The 25080-nt window shown below is 36.9% G+C and overlaps 1 protein-coding gene across 1 annotated transcript; it reads left to right on the top strand.

Annotated features, from left to right (window-relative positions):
* Nucleotides 1-95: 95 nt before the first annotated feature.
* LOC121414415 (synapse-associated protein 1-like) lies at nucleotides 96-24020 on the top strand. Its single transcript, XM_041607583.1, has 9 exons — nucleotides 96-590; nucleotides 2817-2890; nucleotides 3918-4058; nucleotides 5856-5995; nucleotides 6685-6776; nucleotides 7602-7676; nucleotides 8757-8951; nucleotides 9816-9877; nucleotides 23921-24020. The coding sequence occupies exons 1-9, from the start codon at nucleotides 203-205 to the stop codon at nucleotides 24008-24010; spliced, it is 1257 nt and encodes a 418-aa protein (XP_041463517.1). The 5' UTR covers nucleotides 96-202; the 3' UTR covers nucleotides 24011-24020.
* The last annotated feature ends 1060 nt before the right edge of the window (nucleotides 24021-25080 follow it).

Genomic DNA, 25080 nt, shown 5'->3' with positions numbered 1-25080 from the left:
TGATCAAATTTTATATTTTTTATTTTAATTCTAATAATCATAAACTGTAAGAATATGATAAATTTTATTTTTAAAATATTATTTGTTTTAGACCGGAAGTGAATCGTAAGAAATGAAAACAACAAGATTCACGACACTTGTCTCTATTTCGTAGCGAATTTCACGGCCCTTCTCATCATTTTGAGTGTTAAATTAGAAAAATATGGATATGTTGAGTAGCTGGTGGGGCGGAAAGCCAGATAACAAAATATCGGAAAACAAAGTCAGTAAACAAGATGATGGAGGAGGTGAAACTGGACCCAAAGTCAAAGACCGAAACGAGGACGATACTCCAGCTTTGGAAGAAACGGCTCCTCGTATTGCAACGCCAGCAGATACGGGGGACCAAGGGCAAGGTTCCGCTATCGAGCCAGAGGAGCACCCGAGTGGCGATGACAACAACGACAAAGAATCGGTCGACACGAAAGCGAATGACGGAACAAAAACTGAAGACAAAGGAACACCTGCACTTGGTGGCTTGACCAAAATGACAAAAGAAGAAGCAGCTGAGGCTGCAGAGGCAGCATTGAATTCTGCATATAGTTTTGGCAGTGAGTTTGATTTGAATGATGTGATAAATGACATCCAAAAATATTTTGCTATTCCAAAACAAAACAGTGAATATAGGCCTTATCATTAAAAATAGTATTGCATATTCTCAGATTAAACATGAATTTCTTTGAAATTCTGCAAAAATTTCCAGTTGACATGGTTAAATGTTGCATGACCATGTTTAACTTTAAAGGTCAAGTCCATCCCAGAAAAATGTTGATTTAAATACGGTAAATGGAGAAAAATGAAACTAGCATAGTGCTGAAAATTTGATCAAAATCGAATGTAAAATAAGAAAGTTATGACATTTTAAAATTTTGCTTATTTTTCTAAAAACAGTATATGCACAACTTAGCGACATGAAAATGAGAGAGTTGACGATGTCCTTATTTCTTTTGTTTTTTATTGTCTGAATTAGGCCTATATAAATACAATTTTTCCATTTTTACAGATTTGACAACAAGGGCCAACTTGATTGACCCATATACTTGTAGTATTAAATTAATGTTAATTCCACATGTTCAGGGAGGAATTAATCTATATTTCACTTGACAATGAGATGAAAATTAGAATATTAAGTATTTTATATAATAAAATACAAAAGAAATAGTGGATCGTGGATGATGTCATCAGTCTACTCATTTGCATACCGACAAGCCCTGCCGACAAGGATGTGCAAATTAAGCCAAACTTTAAAATATAACTTTCTTATTTTCCATCCAATTTAGATGAAATTTTCAGTGCTATGCCTGTGGATTCTGTGAGGGTGGACTTGTCCTTTAACTAAGAATGCCAAGACTCATGAACTAAGAGAAATAAATTCTACTGGTGTAGATCTTGAGAAATATCAGTAAACTAAGAATGAAACGCATTTAGTCATTTTCAGATTGAAAAAAGTGGTGCCCCATGTCTGCGCACCCATTCACAGTTAGACCAAAAGCTTCAGTCATGTCTGTCTCTGATGGCTGTTCCACCAGACTACGTTTGTCTTGTTCCACTGGAGGAATTTCAAAAAGTCAAAAGATGTTTAAAAAATTCAAAACAGATTTCTGCTGTCCATTCACTTGACTCACAATTTGAGATTTCTTCATGAGAACATGGAAATAATAATAATAGGTCCATTTATATAGCGCAGCTACTATGTGCATATACTCTACTGCGCTTTGATAATTGGTATCATATTATTACCCCGGCTGTAGCTGAGCCGCCATATAGGCGCTAAAGGCTGCATTTTAAATGCCTGGATTTCATCATTTTTTTTTACTATTTCCATTTTTGAATTTTCATTTTCGAGGGCTCTTTTGAGCATTATCGGGATGAAATTGCAGTGAGACCCAATGTAATTTTTTGCATGACTTTGACAGTGATTGGTCATTGAAGCTTTTGGTCAAATGGAATTAGGGAACTTAACATAAATTGGCAATATTAAGTGCATAAATACTTGCAGCTTTTGACCACATTTTTTTATTTTTTATTTTTTGTTTTTGTTCTGGCAAAGATCATTTAGGGTCAATGAACTTCGACCATGTTGAGGGAATCAACATCAAAATCCTAACCGAAGGTTAAGTTTTTGAAATGCCATCATAACTTAGAATGTATATGGGCCTAGTTCATGAAAATTAGACCAAGTATTAGTGAACATCCTTTGTGAGTTTCAGGTCACATGACCAACATCAAAGGTCATTTAGGGTCAATGAACTTAGCTTTGAGGGGGATATTTGTTGAATCGCCATCTTAACTTTGAACATTTATAGATCTCGTTAATGAAACTTGGATATAAGAGCAATCAAGTATAAGCAAACATCCTGTTCAAGTTTTAGGTCATATGACCAAGGTCAAAGGTCAATTAGGGTCATGTAGGTATTTGCTGAATTGCCATCATTCATGAAAGTTTATAGATCTACAATGTAGTTCATGAAACTTATACATTAGAGTAATCTAGTATCATTGAACATCCTGCTCGAGATTCAGGTCACATGACCAATGTCAAAGGTCATCTAGTGTCAATCAGTATAGTATTTTATTATCATATGAATTGTGTGTTTTTTTTACAAATATTAAAAGTTGTTTTTCAAAGTCAGTACTGTTGCTCTATTGAATGGCGTATTGCAGGCGAGACTGCCAGAGGCGCTCCACTTGTTCTGCTTATTAGCTTAGCGTATATTCTTTTGCTTTGTAAGTCAGTGTAAAGTGTTTATTTTGTCACTTTCGTTGTTTTTATACAGGCTTTTTATTCAAGAAGGTTTCTGATACTGCATCTAAGACAGCTAACATGATCCAGAAGACAGTTGAAGAACAGGTACCTACGCTAACTCAAACTTTAAGATTAATGAAATAGGCCTATAATAATGTGGAACTAAACATTTTATTTTTTGAGTCTTTGTAAATCAGGGGCCAGCTCTCTTGCTTCTTGTTGGTTATTATTATTTATTTGACCAATATAAAAAAGTACATACACATTACATTAAATTAAAGTAATGTAGGAACGGCATGTGGGTCAGGGGGCACAAAAGCGAAATACATCACTGTTGCCCAAAGGCATGAGCCCCCACACATGCCGCTCCCAAGACATAAGTAAGATATATAAATACTCTTACACAAAATATTGGTCCCTGAATTATGATTTTGATTTCATTTTCAAAGTTTACTTGAGTCTGCTTAGTATGCATATTTTCATTATTTTGTTGACTGAGAAAAATAAAAAATGAGAAGGGAATAACATAAAGCTTGAATACTTGAAAGAATGATTAGCTGCAAACATACCCTTGTCAGGTTTTTCTTATATACAGTGTAGTATTTGGTTTCCCCTTTCTTGGCAGCGTCAATGTACTCTCTTAATGCTTTTGTTCGGAATCAATAGCGAACTTGAAAATAGTATGCTGCCACTCTCTGAAATTGAATTCTTGATTCTTCACATCTAGGGGTGATATCCTTGCTCGGATAATACTCTTGAGAAAACTCTTTACTGGAAAGTACCTCAGGTGATGGTTCGTGTAGGCTTTACTACACTTCACTACTGCTACACCTGACCGATCGTGAGCAGTAGTGAAGTGTAGTAGAGCCTACACGAACCATCACCTGAGATAACTGGAAAGGAATTTGCATGTGTATTTGGAAAGAAATTCCCCATCTAAATTTCCATTTTATACCATCATTAGTTTTTTTGCAATGTTTCAGAAAGTTGGCACAAAGTGTAAAAAATGAACAATATTTGATCATATTCAAAAGGAAACAGAAACCCAAAAGAGGTCCATGATAGTTAACGAAAATGAATGGATTTTGATCACATTTTGATTTTAGTCTTGAATTGTGTCATGTTTCAATAGACGATAGTAGGAGAGTTTACAAGGGAACAGCAGAAGTTTGTAAAGGAGAAGCATTCCAAGAGATCGGAGGCAGCTGTACCTCCATGGGTTGGGTACAATGAAGAAGAACAGATGAAAGAACAGATCCTTGCTTTATCACAGGTATGTAGGAACCTAAGTTAAAGGAGTTGGAATTGTAGGCCAGTCAGCGCAAGTAACGCGACCGGGATCTGCAAGCGCAATGTGTTATCTCGATTTTGGTTCCGGGGCTTTGTTTCACAAAAGTTTTTATTATTACATCTTTGCAATTCAGTGGTAACTTCCCTGAAATTCTTAATTCTGATTGGCTGATGAGCATCGTTACCATGGTTACCATTGGATTGCAAAGTTACTGTGATAGTAACTTCTGTGCAATGGGGCCCAGATGGGGGATGAACCACGAGGACTAGATTGTAAAGATTTTGTTGTTCTAACTTATTAAAAAAGAGGATTCCAAGCCATTATTTCAAAAGTATGGTATACAAATATACCAGGCTTTGAGTAGGTATCTAGCAGGAATTATTTGTCCGAGATTGGACTGGCAGTACTATTTTTCCTGAGGGGCGAAGACCTCGAGGAAAAAGTAGTTATTATTTCAATAAGTTAGAACAACGTCAGATCTTCATCTTTTTTCAATCTGTAATTATCTGTTCATCTTTTTTTATCAGAACCAAAATATAGATAGTGCACTGCACTGACTAACTTACTTTTCCAGGAGCTACACACGCAGCATAATGCGGATTTGTGCCTGCGCTGAGAGACTGCGCGATAAGTGACGTCAATGATGCACCATTCCATCATTGACGTACAGAATATTAGTTTTTCTTCAGTGGGCGTTTCATTTTCAACATTATCCCAAAAATAATGAGAACATGTTTGGTTGCATGATGCTATTAAAACCAATCAGCATACATGTACATGATTTAATTTGTGTAGGATATAAAGAGAATTATTCACCCTGGTTGTACTGACAATATTACAAATAGTAATTGCCAGTCCAACCACATAAAAAAATTCTTGCTAACTTCCTCAAAGCCTGGGGTGGTATTCTGGAACACTGTCATAACTTTTGTCATAAATTTTGTAATTTCTCTCCGAGATGTGACACCGCTATGATTGTCACAAATCGGTATTCTAAACATTGTCTTTTCCCTGTCATATCTCTATAAGTTCCCGCCCATCTTTTCTGAAGCAAACCAATCAAAATCATGGTTAGTTCCCAGTGGAAGCCAATCTAGCCAATAGGAAGGCCCCGTGACAGGTAGGGCGTATCCCCAATACAGTTGTTGGCATCGCGCAACTACGCGAATATCGATGCGCTTAATTACAAAGAGAGACAGGGAGCTGTGAAGTAGGTGTGAAGGATTTTAGAGGAGAAGTAGAAAAAGAAGGAAAACAGAGAAAAAAAGGAGGAATTAATATGTAGGGCCTAACTAATTGTAGCATGAAAATATAATATTGAAAATTGTCATCGATGATGAGTGAAACTAATACCACAATCTAATCTAAATAATATCATTATATGCTTGTTATTCAGTCGGCAGGGTATCGAGATATTTGGTACTAAAAGATATGACAAAACATATGACTGCTACCCCCCCCCCCCCCGTCATAAATTTTGTCATATCATTCGCTTGTACAGTATAAAAGGGTTACGCGTATTTAAAACCAAGTATTTTGGTTGCGCGTTAAAGAGAAGAAACTAAATTTATGACAATTTTTGTGACAAAAGTTATGACATCCACCAGAATACCAATTTTGTCATATCTCTGAGAAAAGATAAAATATGGAGAAAAGACAATGTTCAGAATACCGCCCCTGGTATATATATTATTTTGATCGTAAATTGTTCATTCCACATTTTTTTCTTTTGTTTCTTTCTTGCTCTTCTCATATTGTTTCATTGTCTGTATTTTCTAGGACAAGAGGAATTTCATGAGGAATCCTCCGGCTGGCGTCCAGTTCCATTTTGACTACAATACCATCCATCCTATCGCCATGGCAACCCTACAAGAGGATCCTAATCTCCAAAAGATGAGATTTGCTCTGGTTCCAAAGAAGTAAGTTTGTCATATCTGTTCAACTATAGGTAAAGACAGTAGGTATTTATTAGTGATTATCATCACTAATAGCTCGAAGCCGAAGAGACGCTCTGGGAATTGATGGGCCTATCCTTTGGTACATTGGTATTATAAGAGGTGTGGCTAGATTAACTTTGTTTTTTTCTTTGGGGGGAGCTTTCATGTATTCATACATATAGTATGAAAAGTGGAATAAAGTATAGAAAGTGTAACAAGTGAATTGAAATAAAGATTACATGTAAATGTGAATTTTTTCATTGAAAACTTGATGAAATAGGTATTTAAAAGAAGTGAAAAATGTTAACAAAGTAAAAAGAAATGTATAATTTGACAAAATAAGAATAGTGACATAAGGTAATACCAAAAGTATGTAATTGTACTAAGCTTGAATCTTCATATATAGATTTACTTTAGAAATTTCTTAGAGACTTTAAGCTCATGTAATGGTTGGGTATGTCAACATGTCTGCATAAATAGTAATGTGGCATTCTCAAATTGTGAGGAATTACTAGATATTAAAGACAGAGTATTTGGGGGGTATCAAATTATTGTTTCATGACACTTTGTCTATTCTTGGTCAAAAAATGCTGTTATCAAATCAAAATATGTCATAATGATCATTCATCTCCTTTAAAAGCCAATGGTCCTTCAAATGAATTTATTCGCAGGATAACAGAAGAGAACTTCTGGAGGAATTACTTCTACCGTGTTTCCCTTATCAAGCAGTCTTCACAACTAACATCATTAGCATCAAAATCAGGTGAGTTAGAGAAACTCATAATTTGGTCCTTGCTCTTATTATAAAATGCATTAATGGGAAGTCCATAGCAGTCTCATCAAGGAATATCAGTTCAGTCAAAATCTTTTTTCACAATCAAAGGATCTTCTCTAAAATACCCATGTCAATTCCACTATATATTTGCTGATACAGGTTTAGAGGAAATGGCACCAAAATTGTAGAACAACCTTCACCTTGATATCAGATCAATTATAGAATTTTACAGGTTTTATTGATTTTAGATGTCTGTATGTAAACTGCAGGATATGTAATTTTCATCTCCAGATTTGGTAAATAAAGAAGGCATTTTGTAAATAGTGTATTTATTTTTTAAAGATGACAAAAATAATCAGAATCAGTAAGTAGAAAGAAGTACTTATTTTGAGGTATTGGAATTACCGCAGCAAGTAACAAATATTGAGTTAGTTTATATTATAGTTTTTAACTATGATAACATTGTCTAAACTATGTACCAGACTTTGGGTAAGTATGGCAGGAGTTATTTATACAAGGTTGGACTGGCATTACTATTTTTCCGTCACAAGTAGCGATTTTTCTTCAGTGGGCATTTCATTTTCAACATCATCACAAAATAGTGAGAATATGTTTGGTCACATGATGCTATTTAAACCAATCAGCATACAGGATTTAATTTATATAGGATATAATATTGTTTATCTTGGACTAACCTTGAATGGCATGTTCTTATTCTATTAGCTATGTATGTGATGTAATGTTTCATCTACATACATACTGGACTGTAAGATTTGGTGATAAATTTGATTAATTCAATATTTCTTTTTAAAGGTGATGAAAGGAGAAGAAGTAACGGGACCGGTTCTGCTTCACATTCATCAGATGAAGGTTCATCGCTAAAAGGTGGTAAGTCATAACTTTTCTTTTGTACATCACACGCAGAAAGGAATAAGTATGTGTTTTAGCTTTGGAAAATCTAGTATGATTGTGTGTATAAGAAGAGGAAATTCTTGCTTTGGTAAATTTGAATTTTATGTGTTTATGATTTTTTTATGAGGAATAAACATTGAAGATGTAACTTCTGAAGGTTTCCATGGTGAGGAAGAAAAAGAGTGCAGTGTGTTTCATGGAACACCGTGTATTCTTTCGTGGGCATACATGTATGTTGGTCCTTTTCAGGACCACTTAAAGCAATTGTCCAGGCTGGAGATATTTATATCTAATTAAAGAGAGTAAAATTCACAGAGCAAAATGCTGAAAATTTGATCAAAATCGGATAAGAAATAACAAAGTTATTGAATTTTAAAGATTTGCATTATTCCGATGAAACAGTTCTAGGCATGTCGTCATGGATATTCATTAGGTGGGCTGGTGATGTCACATCCCCACTTGTTCTTTTGTATTTTGTTATATCAAATTAGGTTTTTTCAAAATTCTACCAAGAACTAAAACAATTGAACTGACAACTGATTAAGTGCATTAGTTATTTATTGCCGCAGCTTATTTCATCATAATGGAGACACATCATTTTACACATGTATGGAAAAAATCAAACAATTATGATTTCATGTGATAGCATAAGAAAAAAGAGAGTGGGGATGTTACATCATCAGACCACCTAATGAATATTCATGATGATGTGCAAATAACTGTTTTCACAAGATATTGATAAACTTGGAAATTCAAAAAATTTGTTATTTGTTGTACGATTTTGATGAAATTTTCAGCATTTTGCTCTGTGAATTTTACTCTATTTATTCAGATATAAATATTTTCAGCCCGGACCGTCCCTTTAAACTCGACGTTTTGACAAGTGTGTGAGAATGGAGACTGGAGTTCCAACTGGCAAAAGAAATCGTTAAGGCAGTTTTCATTTCTAAGGAAGCACACATAACAAGCGGAAGTAAACCTATGGAAACAGTGCTGTATAACTTCATCTGATAATATCATAATTATCATCATATTGTTTTTTTTTTTCTCTTTCAGACAAGACTCCTCCTATTGATGTGAAGGGCGCCCCCAGTGCTCCTGCCAAACCCACCAAGTCCGAAGAAGATCAGCTGGATATGGAAACGCCTGACAGTCCACCAGGGTCAGAGTTCATCAGCGATGCTTTCAACTCTGAATTGGATGAAGATGATCTGATGAAGGGCATGGAACAGCTAGGAATGGACAAAAAGGGTCTGTATTTTGTACCCTTTCCTCTTACCCCCCCCCCAAAAAAAAAAGAAAATAAGGCGAGAGAAAAAAAAGGAAGTTTGACTTGGCTTGAGTCATCTTAATTATCTCACTGTTTATTTTGAAAAACGTTTATCTGCTCTTTGTCAACGGATGGTTATTGTTAACCGACAGGGCTTCTGAAGTTGCTTAAATCTCACATCTCCACATCCCCAGAATGCCCATCTGTTTTCCATATATAATTTAGAGTATTTTTATTTATTTGGAAACTAACCAGGAAAATGGGGAATATGATATTCCCTTTTGTCTTGATTCTGGAAGATTGATATATGGACATTTCAGTTGATTGTTCATACAGACCAAAATTTGTGTTAATGCACAACTGAAGGAAACTTTACCTTTAACTTCTTAAGGTTTCCATGGCAAAGGAGAAAAGTATAGTAGGTTCCACAGTACACCATGTATCTTTCTTGGGCAATTGTTGGTCTTGAAATGGACCACCCAGACTCTAGTTTGAGTGGTCTTTTTCAGGACTAACAATTGCCAACTAAAGATACATTTAATATACTAATAATAACCTAGTCCGATATAGGGCTTTTCATGAAATCCATATCAAAGTGCTTTACAATTTAGAACATATGAAATAAACAAACAAAAGTGAATTAGAAATTATATAACAAAAAATTGAAAATATCGAGGACACTGTATATGGGGCTGTGTTGAATGTGTGCATGGTGTATCGTGAAACATACTACACAACATTTTAAATATAAGAATTTGAACTATTTTCAACCAATATCAATGATGTTGCTAGTTACATTGATTTGTCATGCAATATTCTCTCTTTTTAATTCATTCTAACCTCAGGTGAAGAAGGAGGTGAAGAGGACGTGCCGGAATGGGAAAAAGAACTTCAGCAAGAGCTTCAGGTAAATTGATGTTAAAATTTTGAACACTGTGGGATATCATTAAAACTTGACTGCCCTTCTTTGACAAAATGAAGAAAGTGACAGTAAAAATGTCCTATAAACGAATAAAATGTAATTTTCATTTATGTAGACACCAATACATGAGCATGATTGTTGACTAATCATATTTTATTAGAAACAGTGCTTTTGTATGAACTTTGTCGTAGAAGAAGAAATAAATTTGTGTAATGTAAACACATTAAAAAAACTCATTTTGGGGTGAAATGTTACATCCATTTGTGAAAGAGGGCAGTATTGCACAAGATGATCTAAGCGGTGTTGTTGGACTACTGATTAGAAAGATATATGTAGGCTGGAAACCAGGCGCAGATTTCAGGACCCTGTAAAATGAATGTTGACCTTTTTTTCTCTCTTTCTTTTTTTGGTGAGGGGCCTTGTCAAATATTTGGGACAAAACGTGCCCCCTCAGAAACATCTTAGAGTCACGCCTGGAAACAGTAGAAATTGTTGCACAAGGTCAGTGGTGTTGTTCAAAGCAATCACAGTAACAGACATAGATAATAACATAGGTGACATAAGCCTTTTGGTAGAGCCTCAGTTTGTTTCCAGTGGCTGAAACAAAGCTAGCTGGGAATAAAGAGAGAACATGAGAGACTGTGTGATCAAGAAACTTCAGTGATCAGGCCTTTTGTTTCCTGTTTAAGATGCATGACATGAATTATTCATGAGTATGCAAAACAGCCAGCTTTGAACAACCCACACTGATGATGCTAATATGCATAGTGTGAGTAGCTATGTGGATGGGTGTAGGTGTATATAATCTTGCTCTATGTGCCAGTGATTTCAAGTCCGGTGTCCATGTTGCAAGCACAATTTGGATTGTGTTTCTTGGCTCCAAAACCTATTCTAAGTCTACACAAATCATAATATTGACAGCTCAACACCTAGTGAGTGACTTTTCAGCACCATCTTTAATTCCTGATTTTTTGTTTGGTGTTATACTCATGTAAAAATTGACCAAACACCAGTGCCATAAGGTCAACACTGAAATTAAAATCACCCTATTTATTTCTCAGTGAGTGCAGAGGTCTGTAATGGACACAGTATTGCTTACCAATTTGGACAACCCACTATATAAAAATTGATAGATTGGTGTCAAATGTCAAATTCTATACTGTGCCAGTTCCTTTGTGCGAGCTGTATGTGCTTGCATCGGGCACACATAAATCCATATTACACTACTATTGCACTGGTAGTGTTGGTTTGAAGGGTTCAACTAGCTGGTGCTTGTAATCTTCCCCGCACCATATTTTCACAAAAGACAAAATGGAATTGGAGGGGTACTGTATAGTGGCGACAAAAATAAAGAGAAGAACAAGTTCATTCCAGTTGAAGTCTATTTTATTTATCAGATCTCTTCAAAAAGATTGATATATCAGTGTTCTGATGAATGTCAAAAATTAATCTTCGTAAATACAAGAAATGTCTTTCTCTGAAGGCTTGGCGAGCCACAAATCCGGAGACCAACTAGCAGGTGCACATCCTTCCTAAGCGAAGAACAAAAATAATCTGACCAGGCTCTGTGAGGAGCACTCACTCGCCTTCGCTACGCTTGTTCATTCTCACACAGCGAGAAGTCCCTAAAACACTTTCCAATCACAAGGGCCATTACAGCCATAACCAATTTAAGCGCGACGTTAGTTGGTCCGATCCTAAGATCGCCTAACCTAAAATTACCTATCACATAGACAGTTACATTTTAATCAATCTGAGAGCAACTCTACTAGTGTGTGTCCAATCAGAGCTCCTATTGTATAAAACAAGAGGAGCTGCACATCCTACAAAGACAACACCCCATTTAGCCTTAACCAATGAGTGAAATTTAGATCCAAGGAAAAGAGGCGGAGATTAGGACCTCAAATAATGTCGGAAGCCCCCGGGGATACTTAATTACAAATGCATACTTTGGAAACATTCAGGTGTACATTTCCATAAGCACAAAAGGTGTTTACACGTTCTCAACATTTTAGAGGAAATCCAGTAGCATTTAACACTGGATTTGATATCCAGGGACATTTTAGAGGAAATCCAGTAGCATTTAACACTGGATTTGCTATCCAGTGACAGCTATGCTATTGTTTTGTATACAAAGATTTAACATAAACTGGCATAGCGCCCTCTTAAGATCACTATACCTCAGCGTGGCAAAATGCATACCACTAAAGAATTGATATTTGCCAGTAATTACTGCGCTTTGTTTTCTTCTACCAGTAGATACACGAATTTATGAATGGTGATCAGAAATTTAACTTTGGGAAACTGAATTTACATGCTCACAATTTGCTGTGAAAGGGCTGTTGCATGATAGCATGCTCTAGTGTGGTTCAATCAGCTATTTGTGAAGTATGTCGGGTAAACTAGCCAGGTGTCAGTATGGCATTTCACATGAATTCGCTGATACTTATATCCAAGATTTTCCGAGGGGGGGGGCCATATTTTTCTGAGGAAAATTTGACAAGCAAAAAAACTGTTCTTAAACAAGAATAAATGATAAAAGGTCTCCACTTTCACAAGGGGCCGGGGCACACTTCTGTTTTAACGGCATTTTTACATTACAAATTCTAATTTTGCTTCTCAAAAGGGGGGGCACGGGCTGGCTGTGCCCCCCCCCCTCGATACGCCAGTGCTTATATGGGAAGAAGAACTATAACGTACAAAAGAAATCCAATTCAGCGTATGTGGCTTGGGTATTTCAGTTGGCCTCTCTCAGTTGCTCAGCATCTTATATATCAGTAAACATCACATCGGATGCAAAATCTTGACTAATGGCTAGAGTCACAGGTATTTTCACTCTCATTGCAGTACACGTACAACTTGTCCCCCAAAGTGATTGAAAAGCGACCACTTTCAAATCTCCCACAAAAATTTGACATTTTCTAATTCAATATTTCACTGGCCCATGATTTGACACACCTAAAAAATTGTCAAAAATACTTAGCTACAATTATCTGATCCCTTTGTTATTTAATTACCTACTTGTTAAAATGGAAAGTAACCTCTCAATAAGTAATTAATTACACTAATGCCCATTTAACACCTGCACGCATGCGCTAACATCAATTTTGATCACACTTCGTTCAAATGATCGTGTTGTTGAGAATGATGGGGTAAAAAGGTAAACTTTTTGGTCAACTTGCCCACATTTTTTATTTGTTTCTTCATCAATTGTGTTTACACTTATATTCCATGAGTAATACCACATGTATTCATGAGGATGATAAGGTCAAAGGTCATCTAGGGGTCAAAAGATCATAGTGCATATTTTATCTATCACAAAATCAGGCGAGACTCGTGGTTCATGATTCACTTTGTTTTGTAATCATTTTTTTTTTTTTGCTCATTTGATTTCAGAAATATTGCAAAGCACCTTATTCAAAGCACATCCAGCAAAAGTTTTACCTCATTACACCACTGAAATATTTTCAGTTGATGTGTAAACGGTAGAAATGATATTCCTGTACAGTATGAAAACGCTGACTCTGTTTGTAGTATGATCTAGAAATATTAATATCATGTGAATGTGTACACCTGTTCCAAATTTATTCATGGTTAACTATAAACCAAAGTTTATTTACATATTAAGAATATATCCATGCCTTAATATACAAAGCACATGATCCAACAAGGACCTTTCCTTTGCAGGGAAACATATGCAGGTAGCAATCTGTCCAGTGAAAATTTGCATGTATATGGTACATGTCAGTGTGTTGATGATAGTTTACATAAAAATTGAACATATTCTTTCATTTTTTTACATTCTAAGTCAGAGGTTGGATTTCATATTGTAGAGTCGCTGTACTTTGACATAAACAAAGCCAAGGACACTATAGAGTCTGGTGGTATCATAATGCTCAAATTACACTTACAACAAAAATATCATATTATTTTTTTAAGCGAATTACAAAATTTACATAACTTTGATATTGAAATCATGAATCATGTAAGTGAATCAATTGTTTTGAGACAGGAAGACTTACACTTCTTTAGTATTCAGTATTGCCACTTCATGCAAAATGTAGAAAATGTTAATCATGAAATTTATCATTTGTACAGCATTGATCTCTGTCAAGAATTACTCTTTATTTTCTTGTTTTGTGCATGAGATTGGTATTATGTATGAACTTCTTATTTATTTTTGAAATTTTATTAGCAGATTGATTAAAAACAGTTTATTGAGATGGGCGGAAATGATTAGAGGTAAAATGTAGTACATGTAGTTGCAGGAAACAATTATTTCATGAGAGAGTCTTTAAAATCAAGGTTAATTGTCACCATATTATCATATATCTAGATCTTGTACACTATTAAATGTAAACTTATCTTTGTGAAATCATGAAATCTTAGCTCAAAACCGATAATGATAACTAACACAGAAAAGCATATGTGGGACAGTTTATTAATATTGCTCAGAAAAATACCCAACATTTGATAGAATTTCGTGCTTTTTTGCTGATTTCTCAGTAATTACGCATTTTCTTCCAGAGCCACTTGGCACATATTTTTTATTCATAGGTACAAACACTTCGGTGGTAATTTTATTAGATTCTGTTCGAACTCATTTTGAGATTGTTACCACAACTGGGGGGTGTTTCATAAAGCTGTTCGTAAGTTAAGAGCGACTTTAAGAACGACTGGTGATCATTTATTATGGTAAATGGCATCATTAGCGATGGTTACGCACGTAAGAAAGGATCACCAGTCGTTCTTAAAGTCGCTCTTAACTTATGAACAGCTTTATGAAACACCCGCCTGGTATTAATCTTGAAACAAGTTGAGTCCCACTTGTGAATCTGAATGATGAAGGAAAGTGTCTCAACGACAACGTGATTGTGAAAGAGTGTTTATAAAGATCACCGCACACCTTGTGACCCAACTGGTCTGCAGCTGAGTGAGGGGAGATGAATTGCAAGGAAGTCATAAGCCTCGACACCGCACACCTTGCGATCCGACTGCCCTGCTGTCTGCGACTCACGCATGTGCTTTTGCTTTTTGCCATAGCAACTGAGAAAATGACGTGTATGGGCGTTGCGTATTATGTACGCGTGGCAACTACGCTGTCTGATTGACTGGATGTTGGACTGAGCTTGCGATCCAGTTGTAAGGATTGACATGTCAAATCCTTACGATTTTCCTTGCGATTTGTCTCTGACCGGCCTGCGACTCTCAAGCTGACAAGAGCTTTGACGTCACTCACATTTCCCCTCACTCCGTCGCAGACCAGTCGGGTCGTAAGGTGTGCGGTGGCCTTTATGCATCTAAGAATTGTTGTTTGCTGTAAAGCAATTCAATCAGCAAAATGACAACGGGTTTACTCAATTCTTCTGAAGCTCACATGCACTGCACACAGATAAACATGTCTAGGACTACACCCAATTAATTGACTGCCCAACAGTTTCGGTCATTATTTTGAATGTTAGAGTATTTGCAGAGCAGTCTTTTGCAGGGGATTTTTTTTTTTTTCCATAACATTTGTCTGGGCAAATGATTTAAAAGCTCACAATGATTATTTTGATTGATCCTCCATTAGTAAAGAAAACCTGCCCTGGTAGAAAGGTAAATTGTGTGAAAATGAAAATGAGACAAAAGTTTTAAAAAAGAAACAACAATCATAGCTTATAAGCAAATGAGTATTCATTGCTCGTTACTTGAGCAGCATCTGCTTGAGTTAATTCACTTTTTTTTTTGGGGGGGGGAGCAGGTGGATAGGACTGTCATTTGTGACAAATTGAATAGTCAGATGTTGTTTGAAGGTTTGCATGGTGGCATGTACAATTGCTGATGTGGTTTACGGTACACCATGTGGAGTGTTATAGAAGCAGTGGATAGAAGAAGAGAGGAAGTGGATAGGCGAGAAAGTGGAGATTTGAGAATAGAGTATTCTTTCTTGAGAATAGTCCTGAAAAGGACTGTAAACCAGAAGGAATGTTGAGTGAGAACAGCTTGAGTAGTAGAGCTGATGAGGAGATCATCCTTCACTCTCATAAGGACAAGCACCCATCCAACAAACAACCAGGCGTCTACAAGATCCCCTGCGACTGCGGTAAAGTCTACATTGGGGAAACCGGCCGAGACTTCGACACCAGACTCAAGGAACACAAGACCCACCACCGACGCAGCGACTGGGACCGATCCGCCATCGTCAAGCACGCACAACAAGAGAATCACCGCATAGAATGGGAAAGGAGCCACCTAATCACCAACATCCGGCACTGGAATACCAGAAGGGTCAGGGAAGCCATTGAGATACATCAACACAACACTGTGCCTCAAGACCCTGGCCTCCACATCAACAGCATCTGGCACCCAATCCTACGTCACCACCAAACTTCTAACCAATCCACAAACAACCAGCCGTCCACCGTCACTCCACCGAGCCCTCCTACCCAACACAGCAGTCTGATTGCATCACCAACTCAACCAGGGACTCCGCCGACACACACACCACCGCCACCGACACCTCGCTACAACCTCCGCCGACGACCCAACACCTCATCCGTACACCAGGCCACCCACTCACTCCCGCCGAAGCTCACCCGACGAGTCCGCCGACCAACACGCACAGAACGCCACCATTGATGTACACACCGCCGACACACACACACGCCGCCGTAACTCACGCCGCCGTCTACTCACCACGTCCGCATACGACGCCCACTCGTTTCCTGCCAAAAACCGCCGACCCACACACAGAGCGCCACCTACGACGTCTACCCGCCGTGACCGCCGGCCTAGAGCTTTCCCCAACCGTACGCACGCACGCCATAAGTACCGCCGCACGCCGAGCGAACACTCACTCCTGAAGACGGACAGTCAACCTGTCCGAAACGTCGAGTCTCTACTACTCATCATCTCTACTCGCCGACGCAAGCCAGCATCTCATCAGCTCTACTACTCAAGCTGTTCTCACTCAACATTCCTTCTGGTTTACAGTCCTTTTCAGGACTATTCTCAAGAAAGAATACTCTATTCTCAAATCTCCACTTTCTCGCCTATCCATTTCCTCTCTTCTTCTATCCACTGCTTCTATAACACTCCACATGGTGTACCGTAAACCACATCAGAAATTGAATAGTGTTAACATGGAACAACTCAAGTGATATGATTATTGAATGCAAACATGGAAAAATTCCCTTGTATGTATACAGCCATTTCTCAAGGATTTCATAAATGTATTATATTTCAGGGCACAAACAAGTCTACACAAACTAGCTCTCCATTGGGCAGTAGTCCAGTCGCCTATTTCTATTCCCCTTTACAATGTTGCTCACGGCCAAAGCTGAGCTAAAGGTGAATTAGCAAGCATGAATGTAAAGAATGATAATGATAAGCATAGGTGCTTTGAGGATGCAGATTGGAGAGAAGATATAACTTTTTAGTTACTTTGCTTTCATTAATGGTTTGTGGTATTTTTGAAGCATTGAACATACTTGGATGCCCTATTTGCCTTACATGTTTGTACTTTTTACATTTTTTTCCTGTTTGTGCTGTATTACATAAACAGGCAATAGAAAAGTTGTCTTGACTTAAAGATATCAAAATGTAAGGCCTGGAATATTATTCAAGAAACAGTACTGGGGAAATGTTCCTTTTCAAGGCACCCAGTGGCAAAACAAAAAGAGTTCAATATATTTTCATAGGAGAAAAAATATTACTTTGAGGATGAGTGTGAATAGTATTATGTTAACAGCTTGTTATTTCAGAAGTTTGTCATTTTGAAGGTTTGAATACCGGGTATTCCAAAAGTTTGTGATCCAAATGTTCATTAGTGTCACTCTGAAAGTATGTTTATCTGAAGATTTTGTTACTCTGTAATTGAAATGATGTACAGTATTCCAAAGGTTGGTTAATCTGAAAATTCCAATCCAAAGGTTATTTGATATAGCGCCTTTTCCGTACAGTTACAAAGCACTGCATACATACTACTTCACATGTTTAGGCCACTAAAACAATACCGTAATTAAAAAGGTTAATGAAATGCTCCCTAAATTTGCAAACTTTCTTTGGTTATAATTTTTCTTTTATTCTTCTCGGTCATCTTTTCTTTATGAAGATAGGAGAGCAGTTTACCTATTTAAAAAAATTGTTCTAACGAAGGTTCAATAGTCCAAAAACTGATTTAGGGTTCATATGGTTCTTTTTTTTTCAAATATTTTGTTTCTTTTTTTTATAATGAATTTTCAGAATAAGAAATCGACCAAATAATGCCACAAATGTTAAGATTAATGAACCCTAAATCATCTTGTAAATGCAATTTGTATGTTTATAACTATCCTTTGGAAAAATAGACATTGTCAGTATGTAGAATGCATGGAGTCAACTGTACTTGAAGAACTTGTCATGTTATGATTAAGTGGTGGAATAAGTGGAATCTTGAAATGCACTTGTCTTTTTGGCATGTTTCTCATGTTGCTTCAGTGAAAGGAGAACCCTTCTTCCAAAAAAGAAAAGAGGTATTCTGCTTTCTTATCTTTGTCATCATGAAGAAGAGAAGAAGAAAAAGGGAAATAAAATCACAACCAAGGATCATCAATCAACATTTGTCGTTTGACAAGTTGTCGGATCTGACCAGTTTTGTTGATTTTTATTGGCTGAGAAGCGTTATTACTTTGGTAACTGACATATTTTGTCAGATAAAACGTTCTACAAGTCATTTCATGAAACTCTTCCCCCCCCCTGGACTGTTGACTTTTGAGTTTCATCCCTCTCTTTCTCATTCTCTCTCCTCTACCCCTCTCTCTCGATACTCCACCATGCAGACACTTAATTCAATGTCTCAAACAGAAGCTTTTCAAAAGCTTGTTTCAATTTCATTGAGTATTTGGACTCTGGCCAGTGTGGATGAAACAACAGGAAAACAATTTTATCTGGCGTTTCCTCTTCTGAAACGGGGAGAGTGGATCTACATGTAGTTTCCTTCAAAAGAATTCCATATATTCCATCAATACTTAGCTCTGAGGTGTCCCCAGTTAAAACACACAATCTGAGTACATGGAGAAATAGCTCCATGCTCATACCATTACAGATATTTAATATATATAGCAGCATCTCCTTTACAAAACTTGTGACCACTAACTTCTGTATGATACGGCAGTTTATTATCGAACTACCACTGTGGCTGTGCCCTCAAAACATTTAACTTATATTTAAAATGGTTTATATTCACCACATCGGCTGGATCCATTTGGCCTTCTATCAAGTTAGGCTCATCGCTGTTTGATCTACACTACCCTTGGTCAAAGTTTGTATAAGCAGGCCTTATGTAGGGGAAGGCGGGGTAAGTTGTGACAGTTTTTGCTTTTTGCATGTTAGAATTGATATGATTAATAATCTTGTCGAAATAAGTACCTTGCCTTGAAATTGAATTCTTCTGAAATATTTTCCCCCTATATTTAACTTTCTATCCCCACACTGAAAGTCATCGTGACCTTTGAAAAAAACGATGTCAAATGGCTCAACTTGCCCCATATATGGGGTAAGTTTGAGCCACCTTCTGGGGTAAGTTGAGCCACAAAAACTATGTGCAAAATGTATGAGGGAAGAAGTAGCATGTCAATTTTTTGTTTTACGTCTTTTCACTTGCTAATTCTCCATAAATACTAACATCTTTTAATAGGAAAAGAGCAGTCATGTAAATTTGCTCCTTTCAGCCAGCATTTCAATCGATTTTTATGGTTTGTTTGTTTTTTAAGATACATTACCATAGGAATTACCATGGCTCAACTTGCCCCATGCTGTTTGGCTCAACTTACCCCAGTCCGAACTTAGTGCGATAATTTTTTATCCACACATTTATTATGCATCCATCCTATAAAAGACTATGACAAGAATGAAGATCCATACCTGGACTAATAATGTTGTTATCATGTCTTTATTATATTTAAAGACGTGTGTGTTTATAGAGCACTTATCTATTTCACACTCTTTTTTACTTTTTTGGCTGAAATTCATATTTTTCCCCCTAAAAAACTACCTTTTGTTTCAAAGTTGAAAAAAATGTGGTGGGGTTAGGGGTTATGCTATGGGTCATCAATACATGACACCACCACAATGTCTGACTCATTCATTATTGGCCTGGGGCTGGTGGCTCAACTTGCCCCTATGCTCAACTTACCCCGCCTTCCCCTATACTCTGTCAAGGTGCTGTATGCACCAGTGTTGTAGTGCCTTGATGCTCGGCCTTGGCCTTAAGGCGCCTTAAGGCCTATTTTTTCAAAGCCTTGGCCTTGAACATTCAAGCCTTGGCCTTGAGAGGGCCTTGGCCTTGGCCTTGAGGATTTTGAGCCTTGAAATTTCAAGGCATTTTCAAGGCTTTTTTCAAGGCATTTTGTATTTTGTACTTTCATTTGTTTTATACAAGTAATTATAAATGTTTCAATTGTTCTGTACATCTAATGACACTAAATACTACCAGTCAGCAGCAGCAGAAGCAGTAAGTGTACTTAGCAGTGCCATCAATTGCAATTATCATCACATAATTATGTAACAAAGAGAAGTGATGAAAATTAATATTATTTATTGGTAATATGATGTAATCATGACTAATAAGGATAATGACAATATCAATAATAATGATAATAATTATGATTAGGATTATAGTCAGTGGCGTAACTACAGGGGGGGGGGAATGGGGGCACGTGCCCCCCCCCCCCATCGGCTGACAAAAAAAAGGAGGAAAAGAGGGAGAAAGGAAGAGAAATGTAGTGGGAAAGAAGACATTTATGTTCATTATAATGTTATAATTATGTTATGTTACATTACATAAGAAACATTTTTTTCATATAAATGAAACACAATTTGCTCAGGGCATATGTCTTCATTGTTCCTGGTGCTCCCATTGTCTGTTTACCGAGATATATAATCCTGTTATACTAAAACCTCCCGTTTTCAAGTCAATAATAATAATAATAATAGAGGATACTTATTAAGCGCATAATAACTGGTCTAGTTCTCTATGCGCTTACCACCAAACAAATATACACCAAACTACCAAATATATTTGCTTGCACTTCGAGTTATTCTTTTACATGTACAATAGTATGCTTCTTTTTCATGAACACTTTAAGTGATTGTCCCATTTTAAGGTCTTAATATAAAACATTTCCTGTCCGTGCTTACGTTCGCAGTAGTGGATTTCTGAAAGATGTCTGCTCTCCATCAATTCCTAGAATGAGTCCTTAAAATGTCCCTTTTTCTGTTTCTGATCTGAATATCAAAAATTTTCAGCTCGCGCTTTGCGCTTGCATCATTTGGTTAGTGAACTACGTAATGTCTTCTTGAATTCCTACAAACAAGCCTTCAAATGCCCCTCTTCAGATCTGAATTTCCTAAATTTTCAGCTCGCGCTTTGCGCTCGCAAGATTTGATTAGTGAGATGGGTATGTTAATCATGATTACAAGCGCTTTATGTGCATGTTTAGATGTAATTCTAACAAAATCAGCAAGCGCTTATTGGCACTCCCATTAGATGACTATGGTGAGATGTGTATAATCTTAATAGATAAAAGATTCCTAAAATATAGTCCTTAAAATCTTCCTGTTTGGGGTCAATATTTACAAAAATTTCAGTTTGCGCTTCGCGCTCTTATTATTTAGCGAGACAGGTACGTATCATGATTACAAAAGATTGATTGTAATGTCCCTTTTTAGGTTTGAATATCAAAAATTGTAAGCTCGCGCTTCGCGTTCGCATTATTTGACAAGTGAGATACATGTCCGTTTATTGGCACTGTCCTTATAAAAATATCTCTATTAGGTCAGTATACCTGGCAACTGGGCGCGCTTCGCGCGCTCATAGGCAATTCCAAGTTTTTGCTGGTGCCCCCCATGCCGTGACCCACGGTACGCCACTGATTATAGTGATTTTATGACAGGAATAATTCTGACAGATTTGACTGCAATTTTGACAACAATTTTCATACTTTAAAAATAGCTTACTCTAAAGAATGATAACAAGGTTGATTTCTATTCCATTAGGTTTTCCTTGTTTAAGTCTTAATGATATTCTGAAAAGATTCGGTAAACTTAAACACAAACTTCAATTTCGTCATTTCCAAATGGGCTATGGCATCAATGGCATGATGAGCCCAACAATTTTGAGGGGCCAAGCATGGCATACAGAGCAAAATTTTAGGTTTCAAAATCAACAAATTTTGGATTGTGCTTGCATAAATTATTGTTAAGTAAGGTTCGCATTCAATTTACAAAAAAAAAAATGCTTAGAATGTCTAGTTTTTAGGTCGGAATATTACAAATTTTTTAGCTCGCGCTTTGCGCTCGCATTATTTGATTGGTGAGTTATGTATCCTATTTATGAGTCACTAAATGCAGTCCAGAACAGCCTCCTTTTCTGGTCAGTAAAAATTTCAGCTTGTGTTTTGTGCTCGCGTTAATTTGTTTAGTAAGATGCACACCTTTTTCATGATTACAAAAACAGCTCGAAATATTTAAATTTCATTTCTTATTGCATCTTATTACAACATCTCGCAAGGATGCCCTTTTAACAGTGATTAGCACCATAATTGACCCAAAATCGAGTTTTACAACTTCAAAATTGATTTTTTTTTTCAAAACCACTTGCTCGCTATGCTTTCTATAGCAGGAAATTAAAGCCTAAATCAAAATATATGTCTTATCAATTAGAAATCACTTAAAAAAGCTTTGCTGAACTGCACCAAAATTCTCATTTTGACTTATACTGTAAGTGCATTTTTGGCTTTGACCTCCCCCCCCCCCAAAAAAAAAATACATTCTGCCTCCCCTGTCCCAGGTAGAGGAGAAAGACATATGTTGAGAATGGGCATGCCAGGATCAGATCACCTTGGTAATAATTATTGCAATGTGAATCGCCTAGAACAATAATTAAATGTACAAAGGTAACTACATATTTATTTTAATTTTATGCCTAAATCTACATGATCTATCATGAAATTATATTCGTTTTAAATGTACAAGGGTCAAAAATTTTGCTCGCTCACACCTTTTATACATTTGGTCCTGTGTGTCATGTATGCCGCCTAAGCATTGTTGTCTAATTTTTTTCTCCATATATTGTACAATTGAAATGCCTTGGCCTTGGCCTTGAGGTTTTCAGGCCTTGGCCTTGGCCTTGGGTTTCCATGCCTTGGCCTCAGCCTTGGTTATTGAAGCCTTGGCCTTGGGTATTAAAGCCTTGGCCTTGGCCTTGGAGGTTTGAGCCTTGACTACAACACTGGTATGCACAGTACCTTGCAGGGTAGATGTTTTGATTGGCTGGATAAGTCACGTGACATCCACGTGCGGACATGTGTGACACCAAACAAAATTAGGAATTTGCACTGAAATCATGCTTATGTTGTAAAGACTGATCTGGAATTTGCCCTTAAAACATGCTTATTTTTTAAATAATGGATTATAAGTGGCTGGCTCTTAATTTGAACAAAGCAATAAACCATCTCCAAGTGATAAAGAAAGGCTTCCTGTTATCCACCAAGAATTGGAGTTTGCTGATAACCAATGGAATCAGTAAAGTGATAACAGATTGATTTGATTTTTCAAAAGGTTGCATGTGCTGCACACAGATAATTTGTACATGTATAATGGGACTGCACCAATATTGCCATATGAAGAGTTTCAGGCATGAATTCTTATCGTTTGAGTGTGATACCTCCGTCACATTTGCTCTACAGTTGCTGTACAGCGAGTCGAAAACAGCCGTTTAAACATTTTTTCTACCAGTTTACTAGGTGGTTTGAATAAAAATGAATAAAACGGCTGTTTTTGATTTGCCGTACGGCCGTCGTAGAGCAAATGTGTCTGAGGTACGAGGACATTGGATTGCAATTTCTTTTTAAATGATGTTCTTCCTAAATATCATGAGAAGAATTTGATGATTCACAGTGATTATTTCTATCCTAAATGTAACATACCTAAGTCTTAAGATCTTTGAGTGTCCCTTTGGTGATCTTTTATGACCTTTGAACTATCTCCCACTGTCTTCCGTCGCAGGATTATGAGGTCGTTGGGGAGGAGCAGAACGAGGAGTGGGAGAGAGAGATCAATCAGATGCTGGAAGATGAAGTGGACAAACAATCGTAATAATGGCTGGACACGAACATGGACACGCCCAGTGACACGCCAAGGAGGACCAAATAGTGTCTTGACTGAACTCGAGAATCTCTTAAAACCCACAGGTTGTATTTATGGGCATTGTTGTACAAGTAGGAACTCTTAGGGAAAAGGAGAATCTACATGTAGTAGTCAGGGGGTTGAAGACTAAATCATCTACCAGTCTGATCCTGTATTTAGCATCTTGGTACCAGAGGATTCACTGTTCCATGAGTTTACTAGGTAAATTAGTGGTCAGCAGAAACCACCAGATATCCTGTTAACCAGTGGTGATGGTCCTGATTTTGATGATCATGTTGATTATCTTCATATATGATTATGATTATTATGATGACATGGTGATGATGATGATGATGCTATTAAATCTTGATGATGGTTGATGATGATGATGATTGATTGTGATGAGATACACGTGCAAAATGTCTCGGGTTTTACTTGGTCGTCTGCATCCTAGGCTCTTTCTCATCCCTTCAAAGATTCTTTCTCATTCCTCGATCAAACCCCATAAAACACAGATTCTGGCGACAGTCATGGTTTCCTGTTTTCTCCTGCATTATTAATCTTGAACATTTATAATCTTGATGACAAGGATGATGATGATGATGATGACGATGATGATGATGATGATGATGACGATGGATGATGATGATGATGATGATGATAAATATTATGATGTACATGAATTATCTTGGTTGATATACATAATTTCCAATATTTTGATGATGATGATGTGCTACATGTATGTACTCTTGTAACCACAAAGAAACACATAGGGCAAGGATAACAGTACACTGGAATTGGTATCTTAACAAAATATGTTTGTCTTGCAAGTTAATGTTGTGTCACAGATTCGCGGACCAACTAGTACCATGTTCCATTTCATACCCACTACCATGTTATATTATATTTCAAAATCATTACATAATATTGGATGGGATACATAATTTCAATTTAAATGATAGTGGCTACTTATATAGTGCACAGGTCCACCTTTCGGTGCTCATGGCGCTTCAAGAAATTATACATCAACAATAATTGAA

Source organism: Lytechinus variegatus, chromosome 4, assembly GCF_018143015.1.
Source record: "Lytechinus variegatus isolate NC3 chromosome 4, Lvar_3.0, whole genome shotgun sequence".
Lineage (NCBI taxonomy): Eukaryota > Metazoa > Echinodermata > Echinoidea > Temnopleuroida > Toxopneustidae > Lytechinus > Lytechinus variegatus.
The sequence above is the reverse complement of the archived record's forward strand: the minus strand, read 5'-3'. Positions and strand labels throughout refer to the sequence as shown.